At 46.3% G+C, this 17,345-nt stretch overlaps 1 protein-coding gene across 4 annotated transcripts in view; it reads right to left on the bottom strand.

The window, feature by feature from the left end:
- Nucleotides 1-12,827, bottom strand: part of LOC105704358 (protein Fe65 homolog) — an 86,201-nt gene extending 73,374 nt beyond the window's left edge. For 3 of the 4 annotated variants that reach the window (XM_012433507.2, XM_012433524.2, XM_012433533.2), the window contains exons 1-2: nucleotides 12,615-12,827; nucleotides 10,725-11,107 (exon numbers count right to left, since the gene is read on the bottom strand). In XM_012433507.2, the coding sequence (XP_012288930.1) occupies nucleotides 10,725-11,052 (328 nt within the window). In that variant the 5' untranslated portion in view covers nucleotides 11,053-11,107; nucleotides 12,615-12,827. The remainder of the gene's footprint in view (nucleotides 1-10,724; nucleotides 11,108-12,614) is intronic. The other variant, XM_012433515.2, reaches the window with a different exon arrangement.
- Between the last annotated feature and the right edge of the window lie 4,518 nt (nucleotides 12,828-17,345).

Raw genomic sequence — 17,345 nt, 5'->3', positions numbered from 1 at the left:
TAGTTTGAAAACGCGCAACTTTGCATTCGAGATATCTCATCGAGAAGGATTGGAGCTCTTCGCACAAATCGACGCATTCAAGAGCGTAACGATGCAAAGATGGGCTTGCAATTTTCTCTAATTGCTACGATCGCGAGCGGGTGAAAAGTTAAGAGAATTTAAAATAGACTTCTTACGATATAGCAAGGATCCAGCGGGATGAGAAGTTCGTCAATTCGGAGAGAAGACAAAAGTCGTGGAGTGTGATTCAATTCCATCGGATCCGCGGGGTTCGAAAGGGGTGGGTCCTCGGAAGACACCGGAAGACCAACGGAGATGAAAAGGGACGCTCCGTTCGCTATTGGCTGGAAAGAGAGGAGGAAGGACACAGCAGACCAAACGGCGTTCGGCGGGGTCGCGTTTATATCGACGGGAAAAGCACCAAACGGGCTCCGGCCGGATGCGCCACTTCTGGGTAATGAAAAGTATGTCGCATTAATTAAAGCGGATAGGCGCGGCCCCCAGCCCGCGCAATTATGCGAACTCGCGGCAATGGCCGACCAACTCGCATCCGATCGGGTTTGCGTTAAGCCTGTGACAACCGGGGCGAATTTAGCGCCTAGTGGGATGAAACGCCAGAGGCAGATGGTGAATGAAAAAACAAAATCGAGGGGATGAAATTTAAGGATCGAAGATTGGAAGTGAAAAGACCAAAGAAGGAGCGTCGAGTTATCTCGATCGACGAAGAGGATGATTCTATAACATATCGGAGCATTCGTTTCGGGCGCTGATAAGGGTCGTTATCGAAGAAAGAGTAGGCACTCGAATCGGATTCGAGAGAATCGTCGTCAGAGGTGTCTGCACCAGAATTCGCTCCGAGGGCGGGACTTCCGCAAGCGGCGACGGAAAACACCAGCGGAAACTACTCTTGAGGTGAACGCAGGGGTGGTCAACCCCCGACGACGGGGGACGGCCTGCGGCAATTTCCGTCCTCGAATTGAAACGTTATTACGTTAGCGACGACCTCCGGGGTTGCCCTCCCCCTGGCGTAATGGTTGGGCTTTTAAAAGAAAGGAGCGGACCGACGTCGGAGACGAGCCCCCCCGGGACCCCGCGGATTCCGCCAAGAAACGAGCGGAACCGGGTAAGGGATAGAGCTTTAACGGGCACGCGTCGCCTGCGAACTGGACCTCACCCTCGGATCGTCGTTTGCCCCGTTTTTCCCCATTCTCCCCCGTTGTCGCCCGTTTTCACCCGAAAACCCGTGGAAAAGGGGTGGCTCCCGGTGAAGAATGCAAGGGAGATTTCGAGGGTGAGGACGAAATTGAGGGGGATGGGAACGGAGCACGGATGCGAAAGTGGCCCGAAAATGGGAGCAGTTCGGAGGTTTAACGTCCGAAGAACCGTCCACCCCTTCTCGGATACCCCATGGGGTGACATCGCCGCGAAGAACAACCGCGATCTTTCAGGACATGGAAGTGAGCACGAGACCCCGGACGAGCAAGGGGTGCTCTGGTCCCAGGGTAAACGATTTTAGTGCGCCTACCTCCACTAATTCCGATCACTCGTATAAATTTATCCCTAGGAAATTACCTCTTAACCTTGACCAGAAAAGGGCAGAATCGACGCGAACCTAGGTAAACGTAAAATAGAACAAATAAAGGAAGAAGACATCGGAGAAAAAATATTTAACATTTATTTCGAGTAATATAATTCCAAATTTTAACGTAATTGTTGCTGGAGGAAAACAGCAGTTAAAACTTGCATAATGATTCTGTGGTATCTGGAGGAAGTTCGAACGTTAGATCTAATAGTGACGAATATGTATCAGTCGAGAAAAGGATAGAAAAAAATAATGAATCGTATAAAATACAGAAAAAGAACTCGACTTCGCACCTGTCGGTAATCTCATGCGACACCCGCGCACAAAAGGTACGACGAAATGAAACCGCAGGTCGCGCTAATCCCTCCGCGATTCTTTAGGATTAGAACTTCCCAAATAGATTTCCCCGGGACATCGGCGAGGTAATTTCACCTCTGGGGGCATTAATTTGCCTCGGATACCCGGCGGTGTTAATCTCGGCCGGTCGTTTCATTGGCTCCGGAAAGTATCCGGGATCTCTCTCTTTCTCTCTCAATTCCTGGTCTTCCGCTCGTCGTAAGGATCGATTCCTCCTAGGCGAGGTCCCGAGGTGCGGCGACTCTTCTTCCCCGGGCTTTCTTCTCCCCGGAAAATAATTACACCCCTAAATTAGGGGAGGAAGTTACCGCAAGGGCTGTTTCTCTGGGAAAACCCCCTTAAAAGCCGCGAGATCTCTCTTGGGAATCTCTTCCTCAAATCTCATGAGGATGCGGCCAGATCCGCCCGTGTTAATTTTCAGGAAAAAAGTTATTGAATATTACATCCGACATTCAGGTGATATTTACATTATTATCGATACCTATTTCACTAAAAATCATTCGGTGTTAATTTTTAAAGAAATCCGAGCCTTGACGAAATCTTCTTTGAAAATTTCAACAAAAAAATCATATAGCGATACGCGGAAGCTACCCCTCGTTAATTTTGAGAAAAGTCCACGTTACATCGAAATCCGCAATTTATTTTCAGGACTGGCAATAGCTTCGGATTATATTACTCCAGATTTTTACCTCCCAGATCCTGATAGCTCCCAGCGTCCGAGTCCCTGAAGACCATTCAGAGATCGCCCCTGCGAGAAATCCGAGCTCGTATCCCTTTCGCGCAAAATGAAGAGCGCACCCTTATAAAGAGATCCCCGCAAAAGCGAAATCATCTCTGCCTTCCGATTCCCATTTCGATTGCAAATAATCCTGGGAGACCGATCAAAGGACTCATTTCGTGGAAGCCCAAGCTTTGTAAAATGAAACACGGCCTGATTAACTACCCTTACACTGCAGCCGCGTGCATTTCCTGGGAGTGCCGAAAAAGACCTCCGAGGATCTCCCCCCCGGCCGCCATCTTTTTCCCCCGACGAATCGTAAAGAGCTAGAGGCGTGCCCGGTGCCGGGCAGGGTGGCCGCCAACCTCCCCCTTGTAATTTGCATACCGTCACTCTCCGTACCGAATGCACCGGGCACCCCACCGGCGACTTCAGACACCGAGCCACCCCCGATTCTCCGGTTTTCGCTTCCGGTTACGTGCCCGAGGACGTACCTCTCCGTAAATCTACGATCCGGCACCCCCTCCCTCGAATTCATCCCCTGGAGGAGGACCCCACGACGTTTGACCTCGTATCTTCGCAGGGATAAGCCGGGGGATGCGGATTGGAAAATTCATCTCTTCGGGCTCTGCATCTTCGATTTTTCACCCCATCGACTCCCATTTCGGGAAACGGTAAAAATTGCGATTTCGCTTTATGCACCTGGGAAAATTCTTTCCCGTTATATTAAATTGTTTCTTAAGTAGGTAAGGGTAAATATTTGATTTAAGTAAATTTTTATACAGGGGTAGTTCTTATAAGGCAGCATTATTATTACCGTTGAAACTCTGTGAGAGGGTGGGAATTACAGAGGTGATAGTCAGGGAGGATATATAAAAAATGCTGTTACAAAATTAGGGGTAAACGCGGGGGAGGCACAGGTGGACAGAGACGATGCAACAAGTGCGAGTGCAGGGGTGCACTATTGCTCGTTACATGGTCGGCATTCGGCAGTGACGTAAATTGGTATTATGTAATTCTACGTTATGGTGGTTATCGGGATTATTAAAACTGTAAAGAAAGATGTCCGTTCCTTCAGGGGTAAAGAGAACAATAACATCTTGAATTGAGATTGTTGTCACTCAATTGAGAAGTCGCCGCTGTTCCACGTTCTGCCGTGTTCAAGAAGTAAACAACATTCCATAATAAGTACTCCCTATTGTTGATACGTTTTCCAACTATGTTAACGATTTTAGTAAACAAAGACCGGTCGATTGGGCTCAGCAAATGTTTTGCTTCCCGGTTCACATCTCGATGAGGCATCCATTGCACGAAAATCAATTTCACGAAGTAAACCACCTTTTTGCGACCCACCTCCAGATTCCACTCCGAAGAAGCCATCAATTCCCGATAAGAATTTAAGGGTGGATTAAACGTTTAAAAAATATATAACAGAATCGTTTTACACGGTTGATAAGAGGAATAAAAACTATTTATTAATCAGAAAATTTACCGTCTGAAAAACGAATATTTATATGATAATGTATACAAAGTATATCCAGTAACTAAATATGTTTAGTGCACGATAATAGTAAACGTTTCAAAACGGTATTTATAAGCAGATTTTTATACGGAAAATTATCTGCTCATAAACGGATATTATGAAAATTATATATATTTGATTATCCAATACGCTACATATACGATATCAGTAAGAAAAATGTCCGCCTAAAAAATGAATTTCATTACAGCCCGTATACATATTAAATTCGGTTAATCAATACGTTATATGTTCGACTTCACTGAAAAAAGTCGTATATTATATAGAAATAAAATGGATACGGATAATAAAAGGCATAGAAATTGCAATTTTATTTTTATTTTTATTATTAACATTATTAAATTATACTACCAGGTAGGTATATACACGAGGTTCGACAAAGGAAAAAATCGCAAATAAAAAGACACCGTCGAGAATCAAGTCGAAAGGAGTGATATCACGAGGGTGTTATCGAGCAATTCGCTGCTCAACACAGCTTTTTGGAATCAATATTCGCGCTACCAGTGCGAATGTCCGGGGACCCTCTCCTTAAAAATAGAAGACGACGACCTGAATGCAACCCCATCGAAAGCACCCCTAGAGCGGCTCTCTGGAGAACGCCTGTGCTCCTCCCCGAAGGAACTCCACAAGGTCCAAATAGACTGATAACGTTAAATAAAATATAAAATTAATCGAAAATCAGACTTCACGAATCATCGAATTCCGAGGATTAAGACGCCCATTCATCCTCGGGATTCAGGAAAGGGAGAGATCGCAGAGAAAAAGCACCATCGAAGACCAGACTGGAAGGGGTACTATCACATTGTTGTTATCGAGCGACTCGCTTCTCAACTTCGTTTTTGGGACCAATATTCATGCTACCAGTGGGAACGTCCGAGGCCTTCTTCTTTGAAAATCGATCGAGCTTCTTTCTATTTTTTCCTCCAATCCAAAGACGGCCTCGTTCCCCTCGACGAGGCTCTCCAACGATCCCTTTCGCAGGGGGCCCTCGGAGCCGGAAGCTCGGAGAGCCGGCGTCGCCGCGAGCGACGATTCTCCGATGAAAAAGCGCTTAATTGCGAATGGTTTCGCCCTCGGGAACCAGGACGCTGGTCCCCGGGAGTCAGGAAGTGATTAGCGATGCGACAAAGGAGCATCATCCGCCAGCCTCGTACTCCGGGGGGGAAGTCTTTTCATCGTATTCGCGACGATGACGGATTCGCGAAAATGGCCGCGAGTCTCTCTTGACGTCTAATTGGGCGGTTTAATTATATTCCATTAACTCGAGACAACTTATCGTGTTCCAGTATCGTTTCGAATTATTCCGTCAAGATTCCAACATCGCCCTTTCTTCGACGAGTCCGAATATATGCGCGCTTCCTACTTCCGAATTTATTCTACGAAGAAACTGCACGTAATGCACGTTGCACGGTTATCTACAACAGCCGAGGGTATTTTACGGTTTTGGAGCCCAATGCAAGAAGAAGGAGATTTCAGCCGTGATCCAGGAGGCAATTAAAATTTGGCTCTAACTCATCAAGACTTCGTGATCACATTTTCGTTGATAAATTCCATAGCGTACACGCTTCATCTCTTGAAAGCTCCTTCTCGAAGAGAATGCGCATCCTTCATGTTGCATGCGTATGTACAGCTAAGTGTACTTCGCGGTTTCTGAAGGCAATTAAAATTTGGCTCTAACTCGTCAAGATTCCATGATCACGCTTTCCTTGACAAATCCCAAAGTGTACACGCTTCATCCTTGGAACATCCTTCCACGACGAAACTGCAAGTGATGCAGGTTACACGCATGCATGCAGTCAAGTGCACTACACAGTTTCTGGGCTTGATGCAGGAGGAAGGGTGCTGTTTCCGCCGTGATCGCGGAAACCGGGGGGCAATTAAAATTTAGCCCTAACTCATCGAGACTCCATGATCACACTTTCCTTGACAAATCCCAAAATGAACACGCTTCATCTCTTGGAAATTCCTCCACGACGACCTTGCACACAAACCGTGTTGCACCTGCCGTATATGTACAGGTGAGTGCATCCCGCAGTTCCCACATCCGCTACGGCGCAAACGGGACATTTTGACCGCGAGCGCGCTAGCGGAGAAGCAATTAAAATTTCACTATAACTTATTAATGCTCCAAGATCGCATATTCCTCTACAAATCCGAGAATGTACCCGGCTCAGCCCTTGAAAATCCTTCCACGACGAAATTGCATATCGCGCGCGTTGCACCCGCCGCACACGTGCAGCCTTGCGGTTTCGAGGGCCAGTGCGGGGCGAACGGGACGATTCGACCGCGGTCGCGAGAGCGGAAAAGCAATTAAAAGCTCGCGCACGACTTGCACGAGCAAAACGAGCCACGCCACGCCGAGCTTTGCTCGGGAACATCGAGAGGTCCCCTCTGCGAAACGTCGCGGCGACAAAAATTGCGCCAATTTCGACCGACGAGGGGACACAGGTCCAATTTTGTGGCACCACGGCAAAAACGTGGCGGAACCACCGCGAGCCTTTTCGGAATATCTTCCCCCCTCCCGAGCCTAATCGACGACTGTATGCGCCGCGCCGACTGGGCCGGGACGCAGCCTTTTCATCCCCGGATACAACGCATTAGGGAAGCCCAAACCCCTCCCGGGGCATCGCCAGACAGTTAGGAGTTACTTTTCCCTCGAAGATTAAAGGGAAGGGTAGCACGAGACACAAATTGGGCCCGGCACTCGTAAAAGGAGAAGTCGTTCGCTCGAGACGTGCGCCGAGGAAAGCCGAGTAAGGGTTCCGAGTGGGCGGACGCTTCAGGGGTGGTTTGAAGTCTGGACGCTTGCGCCGAGGGATTATACGGTCCCATTATATCCTCGCGCCGAGGAGTTAAATGGCACTCTTACGTCCCTGCGCCAAGAAATTATGCCATTTCCGTTCTACATCCCGAAATCCTGCGACAAAGGGTTAGCTCTGGACAAATTCTTAACGTCCCTTTTCCAGGGGGTGAACAGAAAATTGGCTCCGGGAATCCGCTCGTGGAAGCCAACCAAACTCATCCCACGTCCCGGATCCCCGAAGTCCGTGTCGCCCATTTCCACCCCCGGACCGCGTAAGTGCCTATCCTCTACTGGTGAACCCTGCCGGATAACCACGTAGGACGTCGAAATAAAGAGTGCCCGATGATTTACTCCCCTAGGGGGCCCGACAGGAGTGCGCAGATAAGACCGTCCTTATTCGTTTATTTGGCAAACATCGGCTACGTAATCTTGGATCTCGGGGGTGGAAGACGCGAAAGTGCGGCCCGGGTCGTCGGCTCGTCGCAGGGGTGGCTGGTCTGACGCAGCAAACAGAAAATAATACGGCGACCATTGTGCCCGTTTCGTTTTCTGCCTTGTTTCATCCACTCTCGTTCCGGCCACCCCCGTCAAGACGACTTCGCGATCCTATTGTCGTGCCTCGCCGAGCTCCCCTTCCTCTCGTTTCCCACTAAATCTACGGTTTTACATGTTCCTCCTTTTTTTTTTTCGGCGCAAGTGAACCAATAGATTTGTGTCGGAGGAAGAAATGTCTACTTCTTGCCATTCTCTTAAAAGGCTACGGAAATCAAGTCTTACGGAATTCAGTCTTTTCCGAGGAAGACTGAATTTGAGAATAAGCTCCTAGGCGATGAACTAATAACATTTTGACCAGTCGAGAATAGCAGTTACAAAAAATGAGGGAAGAGAAATCTCTTCGTACCGTTCAGGAGACAGTTTCTCCTGACTGCGCCTTTCAACTTTTCCAAAGAAAACAATGATTTTCAAATGCAAGAGTTCATTTCCAAACAATGCTCCCTACCTTTCGTAGCAATAATACTTCCGGGGAATACGTTCCAAAGATCCAATTTCTAGAGATACGGCACGAATATCAATTTCCCCGGTTTTTCCGCGAACGATCCATCTTCCAACATCCGGTACCCTGGACCTCCGCATGAAAACGACGCCCGGATCATTAATAAACCTCTGAAAGGATTCCGGCCGTTCCCGTTTTTTCCTTCCCTTTCGTTTCAATGCGCGGACTACCCGAACAGACCGCACTACAGTCCGATGCATCGTAAAGTAATGGCTGACGATAATTGAGGGATATCGAGCAGTCATTTTTCCACGATTTCTCAGGTAAGTACGGCTGCCCACGACCCTCCTCGAGTTTCCTCCAAGACGATCCATCTTCCCGGGTCCGATAGCCAGGACCCTCCAGAAACAAGCCTCCCGGTCGAAACGCGCAGGGATCATTAATAAGCTCCTGGAAGGTTGTCTGGGAAGCACGAGAAACGAACAGGCTAAGGTCGGCCCCGGGTTGATAACTTACGTTTCTCCCGACCGCGAAGGGGAATCCCGCGGGAATACACGAGGTCCCGAGGAAGCCCACCGAAGTCGCGGGGGATCCACCCGAGAGAGGACACCGCGTCTTACGACCGCTTTATCTGCCGTTTATATATACCGGACGTGGGTCAGAGATACGAAATAAGGTTTCGCCGGCCCTCGTGGACCCGCGACCTGATCTACGATTTCGATCTTCCCGTGGGATCCCCTTTATACCAGAAAAAAAATCAAGGAAATTGCACCTAGGTATAGACGTACAATAAAGTCCTTGAGAAATCGCAACGGCGCCAAGTCTTCCTTGTAAGGGAAGGAGACGTAATCTCCAGGAATGCGTCTTTAACGCCATTCCGAAACATTCTCACCGGCCGCCCAGCCGTCCCTAAAGACAAAACGGAACGCGAGATTATCGTGGAGTCTGGTTAATGTCCAGATACCTTATCGCCTGTTGTGGAACGAGGCCCCATTCTTCCCTCTCATGTGGGACTCTATCGCGCGAATCGTTCGTGAGTTTCAATCGTGTGGCGATACGCTCCATCGACGTAACGCCCCGTATAACCATAGCTGCTGTTTTCACGGTCGGTAGATTTTTTCCCCGGCGGAAAATTTATTGGAAAATAAACCGCGTTCCCGGGTATAAAAAGCGTTCGGAACTCAAAGCCACGTAGAAACATTCCATCGGAACGAAATGCCGGTAAAGTGCAGATGAATCAACTTATTAACTCGCTGAAACAGGCTCGACGTGGCATTGTGTGTGAAAACGGGCCCGATCGATCCTCCCAAGCCAATTCGCCGAGCGATAGCATGCGAATCAGGCGCCAACTGCAGCAGGCGAGATAACGGTAACCCCTCTGGGTGTTGCAATCCATTTTTTTTTCCAGAATCTCGAACCCCGCGATTGAATAAACGCCTAAACCTTTCTAGCTCCCACGCTACTTCGCAGTTCCAGGCCCTAGCCGATCGACCGATCGACCGATCGATCTCCCCTAAAACACATACGACTCACTAAAAGCGCAAAAAAAGGAACAATTTTTACCTCCACCGTTTAATTTCAGTAGCGGCTCGTAATTTTTCGACGGGGTAGCGCCAAAACGTAAAAATCTTAAAAGAAAAAAACTTACAAAATGACTTATCCTGTTCATTTTGTGAAATACTTCAACACCGTAGTGTACAATTTATGACAATGTAACCACGCCTACGACGGTTTCCTTTGTAAGCAAACTAATTCCAGCTACAATCTATGAAATCGCCAGCACAATTCCCACATAAACTGGCTCCGAGACAATGCTAAAAACGCCTCGTGATCGTTCCTACTTCCACATACCATTGGAGCCCATGTTCTATTGGAAATCAGAATCAGCGCCAGACGGACTCAGATAATGTCAAATTAAGGTTTTTGTTAGCTTTCGTTGCTTAATAAGATGCATACCTGTATTTCGAGGAGATAGGGACACTCGGAAATCATTGAAAACTATTTCCTTCTTTGAGAATTGATTGCCTTTGATTTCATGCGACAAACAACTAGGCTATTTGGTAATATGTGACGTTCGGCCATAAAATTTTGACGTTTCAGGGATTTTCAACAATTTCCAGCGTTTTCTACTTGCAATTTCCAGCTTATTTGCACATGATTTCGAGCACTGAAATCCATGATTTCCTGAGTGCATAACCCCGCGGCATATTTAGCCCTTTGACTGCGGAACCCTTTCGACATATGGGCGAAATTCATCAAAGCGTGCAAACAACATTGACCCAAACGTCGGATGCCTTTAGGCGCCTATAGGAGCCAAAGGGTTAATAAATAAACACGACTTACGCCTAATGCAGGTTTTAAATTCATAAAAAAGGAAATGAAAACTATTTTCATAAGAAAACAGATACTCGAATGGCGGTTCATCGTAGAAATGCCGTAGCTCCTTAGCCTTTTACGGCGAACCGCCTCAGAGTTCAGCTATTATATTTTAATTTCGTTAATAGTTGAAAAACGCGGAAAAATAGTCCAATCTCGATGACCAGATTAAAGTTAACATTACTCATTCAAGAGGTTCAGGAAATGACATACTCTGTCCAGTTTGACTCGCCAGGCTAAACATAGCAGATAATGGCTAGGTCAGTGTTTCGCGCCTCTATGTGCATATATTTGGCGCGAAACTCTACCGAGTTGCTTAATTTCACGCTCTAAACGGAAGGAAAATCCACTAACCGAGTAAGACGTCCTCGTCGATGTTGAAGTCGGCGTCGAGGTCGCCGTCGAGGTCGCCGTCGAGCTCGCCGTCCAGGTCGGCCATCTCCTTGCGGCGCAACATAAAGTGTCGGCGGAGGTTATGGCGGTGCAGGCGGTACAGCTGGTCGTCCAGGTAGCAACCCGTGGCCAGGAGTTCGGCCAGGAGGGTCAGGTACGGCGAGGTGAGCAGCCGAGGATTGGAGGCCTTCAGGCAACCGGGGAGCCAAAGGCCGAGCAACCCACAGGGCACCACCGGGGCAGCTCCCGCGCTGACGAAACCGCCGTTCAGCAACTCCCCGCACAACATAGGTGGAGCTCCGGCCGCGACCGCTTCGCTACCGCGCCGAACGCGAGCTCTCCACCTGCACAATGCCACAAAACGCCGTTCTCGTCACGCGACCATAACAAACCGGACCTTAAGGTGAAGTGAAACCCGCCGAGGAACTTGATCGACGTCGATAAAGAAGATTTTTCTAAATACCTACGTTGCCGACGTTCGTTGTTATATTGACAGCTGTGTCGAATTATATTGGGTATTGTACTAAATGGCGTACTTCACCTGTTGTTTTCGTACAATAATTATAAAGAAATCGAAGTAAAACTCCAGAAATCCTCTGGATTCATGCTTTCTGAGGCCCTAATTGACTGCAGAGGGACCCCCTGCGCCATCTGTGATTTCCAGGTAAGTTAAATTTTCACTCAAAGACCTTATATTCCTATCGGTTTAGCATAGAAGCGCATAAGAAATTTTTTGCCTTTATTCCGCTCAAATGCGAGTTTATCGATTACCAGAGTGTTCTAAATTGTCGTAAAATTGTCCTGACCCTTTCGTTTCTCATATCAGAGCCTTCGATAATTGTATATTGATCGAAATATGAGAGCTCGATGCCGTTTTGGTTCTGGTCTGGGCTAAGTTAAAAATTTTTTTTTGAAAAATCCAAATTTTGAATGTGTCAGGGCAATTCTTACATGGGGTTTCACTTCACCTTAAAATGCATTTCCAACCTTTACGCGTTCGACCGAATTCGTGGCAGATTCGATAGCAATTTGGAAACGGTTATCGAAGCATTGCAATGAAGCAGCGTCCTTGTAGACCTGGACAAGAGAGGTGAAAGGGCTTGGGTCCAGCTATTGCCATGTGGAGTTGTTATTATTCATAAGTGAAACGTAAATTTTCTTATGGCACGGGGGCAGGTGTAAGTTCGCACGTTATGAAAGAGCCCCGTTTTGAAGGATGAAACGATTTCTTTTTTATTTTGCTACAGTTAAATACTACTTGTATTCATATTTGGATATTGGTATTACCGCAATCAGCGTAAACGTTTTTATCAAGTGACCTAAAACGCGTAAGGGGCTTTGATGGAATAATAAAGAATAATTAATATTTTTATTGTTGAGCCCTTTCGGCGTTTGGGCGAATTCATATTGCTGTCAAACACTTAATAATATCTAATACTTCTCTGTAATTAGAAAATACACTTCTTACGACCTGAATCTTGCTTTACTTTTTTCTGCCCAATTTTGATACCGTCTCGCAATGAAAGCTTTCAGATAGTTTTTAAAAATTGGACTTGCAACCCTTTACCTCAACAATGCAGACATGCACTTTTAACATCTTCCAAGTAAATCCCGCGCATTCCGTCACGTGACCGCGTGCTTCGTTTCTATTGGTGGTACCGTGACCACGTGACCACCGTGATCAGCGCGGGCAGTGAGATTCAAAATAACGATTGGCATCATTAGTAACATTTGACAATTCCCTAGCGAGTTCAAGCGTGGGTTAGCAAAACTTAAAAGTACTGCAGGCTTTGTAGAGAAAAGTCTTTTAACAGGAATATGCGAAAGGAAATCATTGCGCTTTGAAGTTACCGTGAGTCCGACCGTTGCGGTTCATTGTCCTTACGTTAGTGCTATCGCGCGGACCTTGCGCGGATTGAATACCGATTGCCCCGGAAATGGATTTCAAGCAGTGGCGGCGTCAGCGAGGTATCGCGAAGCGCCCGCTGCCCGCCATTTCCTATTTCCTGTTTCCTATTTTCCACCTGAAGCGGCACGACTCCGAGACTCCGGCGACGCCGCCGATCGTCCGTGTCAACCGGGCGATACTGGCCGACATAAACAGCACGCGGCGTGCGGAAAGCCGCCAACCAATCGCGAGCGTCGCCTGCCGCCTGCAGTCGGCCAATCAGGTCGCTCGATGGTCACACGTGACATCATCGTCGCTGGCTGTGTGGGTGCGGCCGCGGTGATGTCAGTCGCTCAGGGACGCGCTTACCCTCACAAGCGTCCCGCGAACGACGAGGACATTCCGGTCTAGGCTACGTCGACTTCGTGTCATTTACGTTTTTAAAAAATCAGAGAAGAGAATGTCTATAAATATCTACTCTGTAGTACCATTTCACTATAAAAAAAAATAATTTATTGTTATTTTTCATACTAAATTGTAATTTGAATATTTAGGATATTAAATATCCTAAAAATGAAATTTACTTTTTTTGACATTCATTACATTTATAGTATTTATTATATTCTTTCAATTAATTTAAGCAATTGGAGGCAGCTCTCTACCTTGCGAAATATTTTAAATGCTTTATATTGAAGTATTTTCTGCTTTCTGCTTCCGTCCTAATCCTAACCTATCTTTTCCCCTGGACCCATTTTCCTGGAACAGTTTATATTCGTGTACTAATTTGTACCTAATCATAATTCCGACCAATGAACCTGCGCGCTGTACGGATCATGCACAGTACATATATCTTGTTACCCTCGTGGAATAATTTTCAAACTGCTCCTAATTAAAACAGTGGAGTGGATAGGCAGCCTCGTTTAATTTCGCTGTTATCTAGATTACGACATTTTAGAGGTTATGTTCATATTCAAACTATGCGCACTTTTCCGTATGCGCATGCTATTTTCCTTAAAATCTCGGTATAAACTCAAAGTTGGGAACTTTTTAGGAGTAATGCAGAGGTTAGAGTTCAGATAAGAAAGGCATAAACGCTCCCTATGCGTCCTTCACTGCGAACGAGGTAGGTTAGTCAGGACCGAATCATAAACCAAACTTGAAATTTTGATCCACGTCATAGGGACTTTTCAAGTAAATAACAAACTTCATTATCGATTCGTTGCATTTTTTCCGATAAAAATGACTCATTCCATTTCAACGGATTTATATATGAAACTCAATTGAAAAATGCGCGTTGAATCACAGAACGTCGATCGCGCCTCCTCCGAAGAGGCAGCGGTGAACTCATCGACTGGCGCGTCCCTGGACTCGCGAAGAGCCTGCGCTCAACTCCAGAAACCGAGCGTTCCGTCGGAGCCGACCAATCGGAGGGCCCTGTTGGGTCCTCGGTTGCCAGGGAGTCGCAAGTCGTCCGGCGCAGGTGGGGAGAGCTAACCGGGTAAATAACCGCTACACCCACGCGCGTTCCAGAAGCGACGCCGAGGAATTTCGCGGGGCCTCTTCTGCGCGCTCCACCCCCCTCGTTGACCGCCGATTCCGCAGTTTCGACCGTGCGCCGCGAGAGGGCGCCACGGTCGCCGTCATCGTTCCGCGAACGAGTGGGGGGGCCTCTACGTGGACCGAAGGGGCAATGTTATGTCGTTTGGGACGACCAGGGAGGAAAATGGCCCTCGTTAATCCGTCCTGTCCGGGCGCGATCGTCGCTCGCCATAAATATTTCATAAGCGCGAAGACTCCGGGAGGAAATTCCTCCCTGGATCGGCGGGAGTCTTCGTGGAATAATCGAGACCCGATCGGCGGATGGAAAGACGCTAGAGAGCCCTGCGGCGGCGTTCCAAAAGCCTCCTTCTCGTGCTCGGGATTACGGGAATTTGGGGCTTCTTTCGTCCCTTTTTCGTCTCGGAATGGAGGATTCCTGTTTGAAACCGCGTGCGGATCTTCTGCCATGAAGGTCTAGTTGATAGTTTAGATGTGCTTGGTAGTTCTTGAAATTTAATTTTAAATAAATCGTGTCGCTTCGTTTGATGTTTTCATTTTCTGTATTTGTCTCCGGCCTCTTGAAGATAACGATTTAGAGGTGGTTTGACAAATGTGGTGCCTTTCATGTGTAGATTAGAATTGTTTCATCGGGTAATGTCTGTGATGTCTTGAATTATTTTAGGCCGTGAGTTCTCGCTTTGTATATATATATATATATTTTTTTTTTTTTTTCTCGAAGAGAATAGGAGGAAAAACTATCGGAGGCTTACATTACGCCATCCACTCTTATAGGAACGTCATCGGCTCTGGTTATTGGTATTACGGCATTAAATCGCCATGGATCGAATACTCGATAGACGCAATGCACTCTCGACGATGTCATAAATGACAACGTACATTGCGATGTATCGGAAATTCCAAAACGAGATGTTGACACGAAAAGTTATCCTGAGTTTTTACGCTACTTCAAATTTACAGGCAAAATATGATAACAATTTTTCTTTTTAATTAAAACAGAGGCGTTCGTGCAAGAAAACTTAATCCCTTGCCTTACGATTTGAATTCCAATGGTGCGTGCTATAAACAACAAAAATGTCGGTCATATATCGGGTCATTTCATCGTTTGGCTGAATGTTCAAAGACTCACACGTCTCTCATACGTTTTGTTTACGTTTGGCCCGATTGACATATCACGTCTCTCACACGTTTTGTTCACGTTTGGCCCGATTGATGTACCACGTCTTTTACACGATATTGTGGGTGAAGAGGTTAATAGACAGAGGATCAAGTTGTAAAGCGCTGTTTCTGATATTTTTTTAGGATTACTCTCTCCGCATGTTTACGTACGGTAATTATGTCCGTGGTGTAATAACGTGTACTCATATGCACCGTTATCACACCATATGCGTGAAATTTGGTTTAAAATTCGTTGTGGAAGCAGAAAATGAATAACGCATAAATGAGGGGCTCAGCGCAAGAATGAGCGTTTTAATTTGAATACTAATTTCATTACGTCCCGGTTTAATTAAACCGCTGATCACTCGTGAACCAATGGTTAAGTAATTAAGTCAAGGTACGCGTGATTGAATATTTTTATCGTACAACATACACTGTGTATATTTATAGTAATTACATTGCCGCGGCATCGTTTTTTCATTAGCTTCTAGAGTGGACTCCACGCTTTACGATAAATCGTACCGATTTGTAATCAGTACAGTTAAATTGAGTTAATCTATAACATCCACGTGGCATTCAAGCATCAGTTAAATCTGTATTGCACAGATTCATTGTTACGTGTATAATCATCTCAAAATTTTCTTAAAATTTGTCAAATACCTAATGCTGCTAAACGATTTTCAGAAAAAAAAATTCTTTTTCTACCCTGTACAGCGCTCGTATTCGAAATTTTGGGGTTTATACAATTGAAATGCATCGCAGGTGCATTTTGTTGCATCGAAGTCGCAACGAGATTGTCAGACATCGGATTATCAGATTCAGCTCTAATGCAGGAACTCTCGAATTAGGACGCGAGTTAAATTAACCGAGATATCCGTTGACGCTTAATCGACGATCCTGTGGTTCACCCTTTAACGGTCCGAATACCAATACAATCCAGACCCGGGTCCATTATCGCCAAATGGAGTCTCATTGATAACGTCATGTTTCGGTCTTCACTTTTGAATCCTCAACCGGAGTTTCCTATTTTTCCTCGATGCGATTACCTCGTCCCGCAACTCGCGAAGCGAACTTACGCGCCTTCGAAATAAATTCGATCAGCCTTCCGGGTGGGCAATCGATTGAGTTTCGAGTTTCTATGACCTTAACGTGTACCTCTGAGCCCTATATGGGTAACTGAAAATGCAGTCTGCACTCAATAGTACCTGAAGAATCGAATTCGACAGCACTCCTCCCTCCTAAGCGGGATCTCAACTGCTCGATTCGGGTACTTGTTTTCTTCCTGCAGAAACCACGATTGATTCGAGCTGCGTATAAACAATAACTTTAGATTACTTGGCGATTTATTATTTAGTATTTTCATCTTGGTTTACGGTGCAAACTGAAATTTGCCAAATTGATGTCTTCTTGGTTCCTTTCGTGCAAAACCTGAATCGTGCCATTTGAATATCCATCAATTTCCTTCAGAAACTACAATTAATTCAAGGTGTTTATATAAGTGAAAATGTATTTCATGTTACATGAGACTACTTATTATTTTAATATTTCCTTTTTTGTTTAATGGGGCAGAATGGTATATGATATCTCAATGGCGTCTTTCTTCCCTTGAGCGAACCCTCAACCGCGCGTCGTGCATAACTCATCCTCTTACCGTGGTTAACGCGATTGATTCGTGGGTTGCAAGTGTAAGTGCAGACTAAGCAACTATGAGACCTCCGTAGAAACAGACCATTGACCTCCGAGAGCTGTCGAGTGGTCGCTAAATCAAGTGCCCATGTACACACGTATGCATTTCGCGGTACATAGTGTGCACTCGTACTGAACGGTGCATATGTAAACCCTGGTACTTGATACTGGCCCTCGGCTACACTAACTGCGACTCTCCGAGGAATTCGCGTTTCCTTCCAGAAGCTCGGATTTCTTCAAGACGAGTAGAAGATACATGGATGCATGTACACGTCCGAATGACGAAAGATCAT

Source organism: Orussus abietinus, unplaced genomic scaffold (assembly GCF_000612105.2).
Source record: "Orussus abietinus isolate OABI.00-Male unplaced genomic scaffold, Oabi_2.0 scaffold195, whole genome shotgun sequence".
In the NCBI taxonomy this organism is placed as follows: Eukaryota; Metazoa; Arthropoda; class Insecta; order Hymenoptera; family Orussidae; genus Orussus; species Orussus abietinus.
Note: the sequence above shows the minus strand (reverse complement) of the source record. Positions and strands in the feature narration are given on the sequence as shown.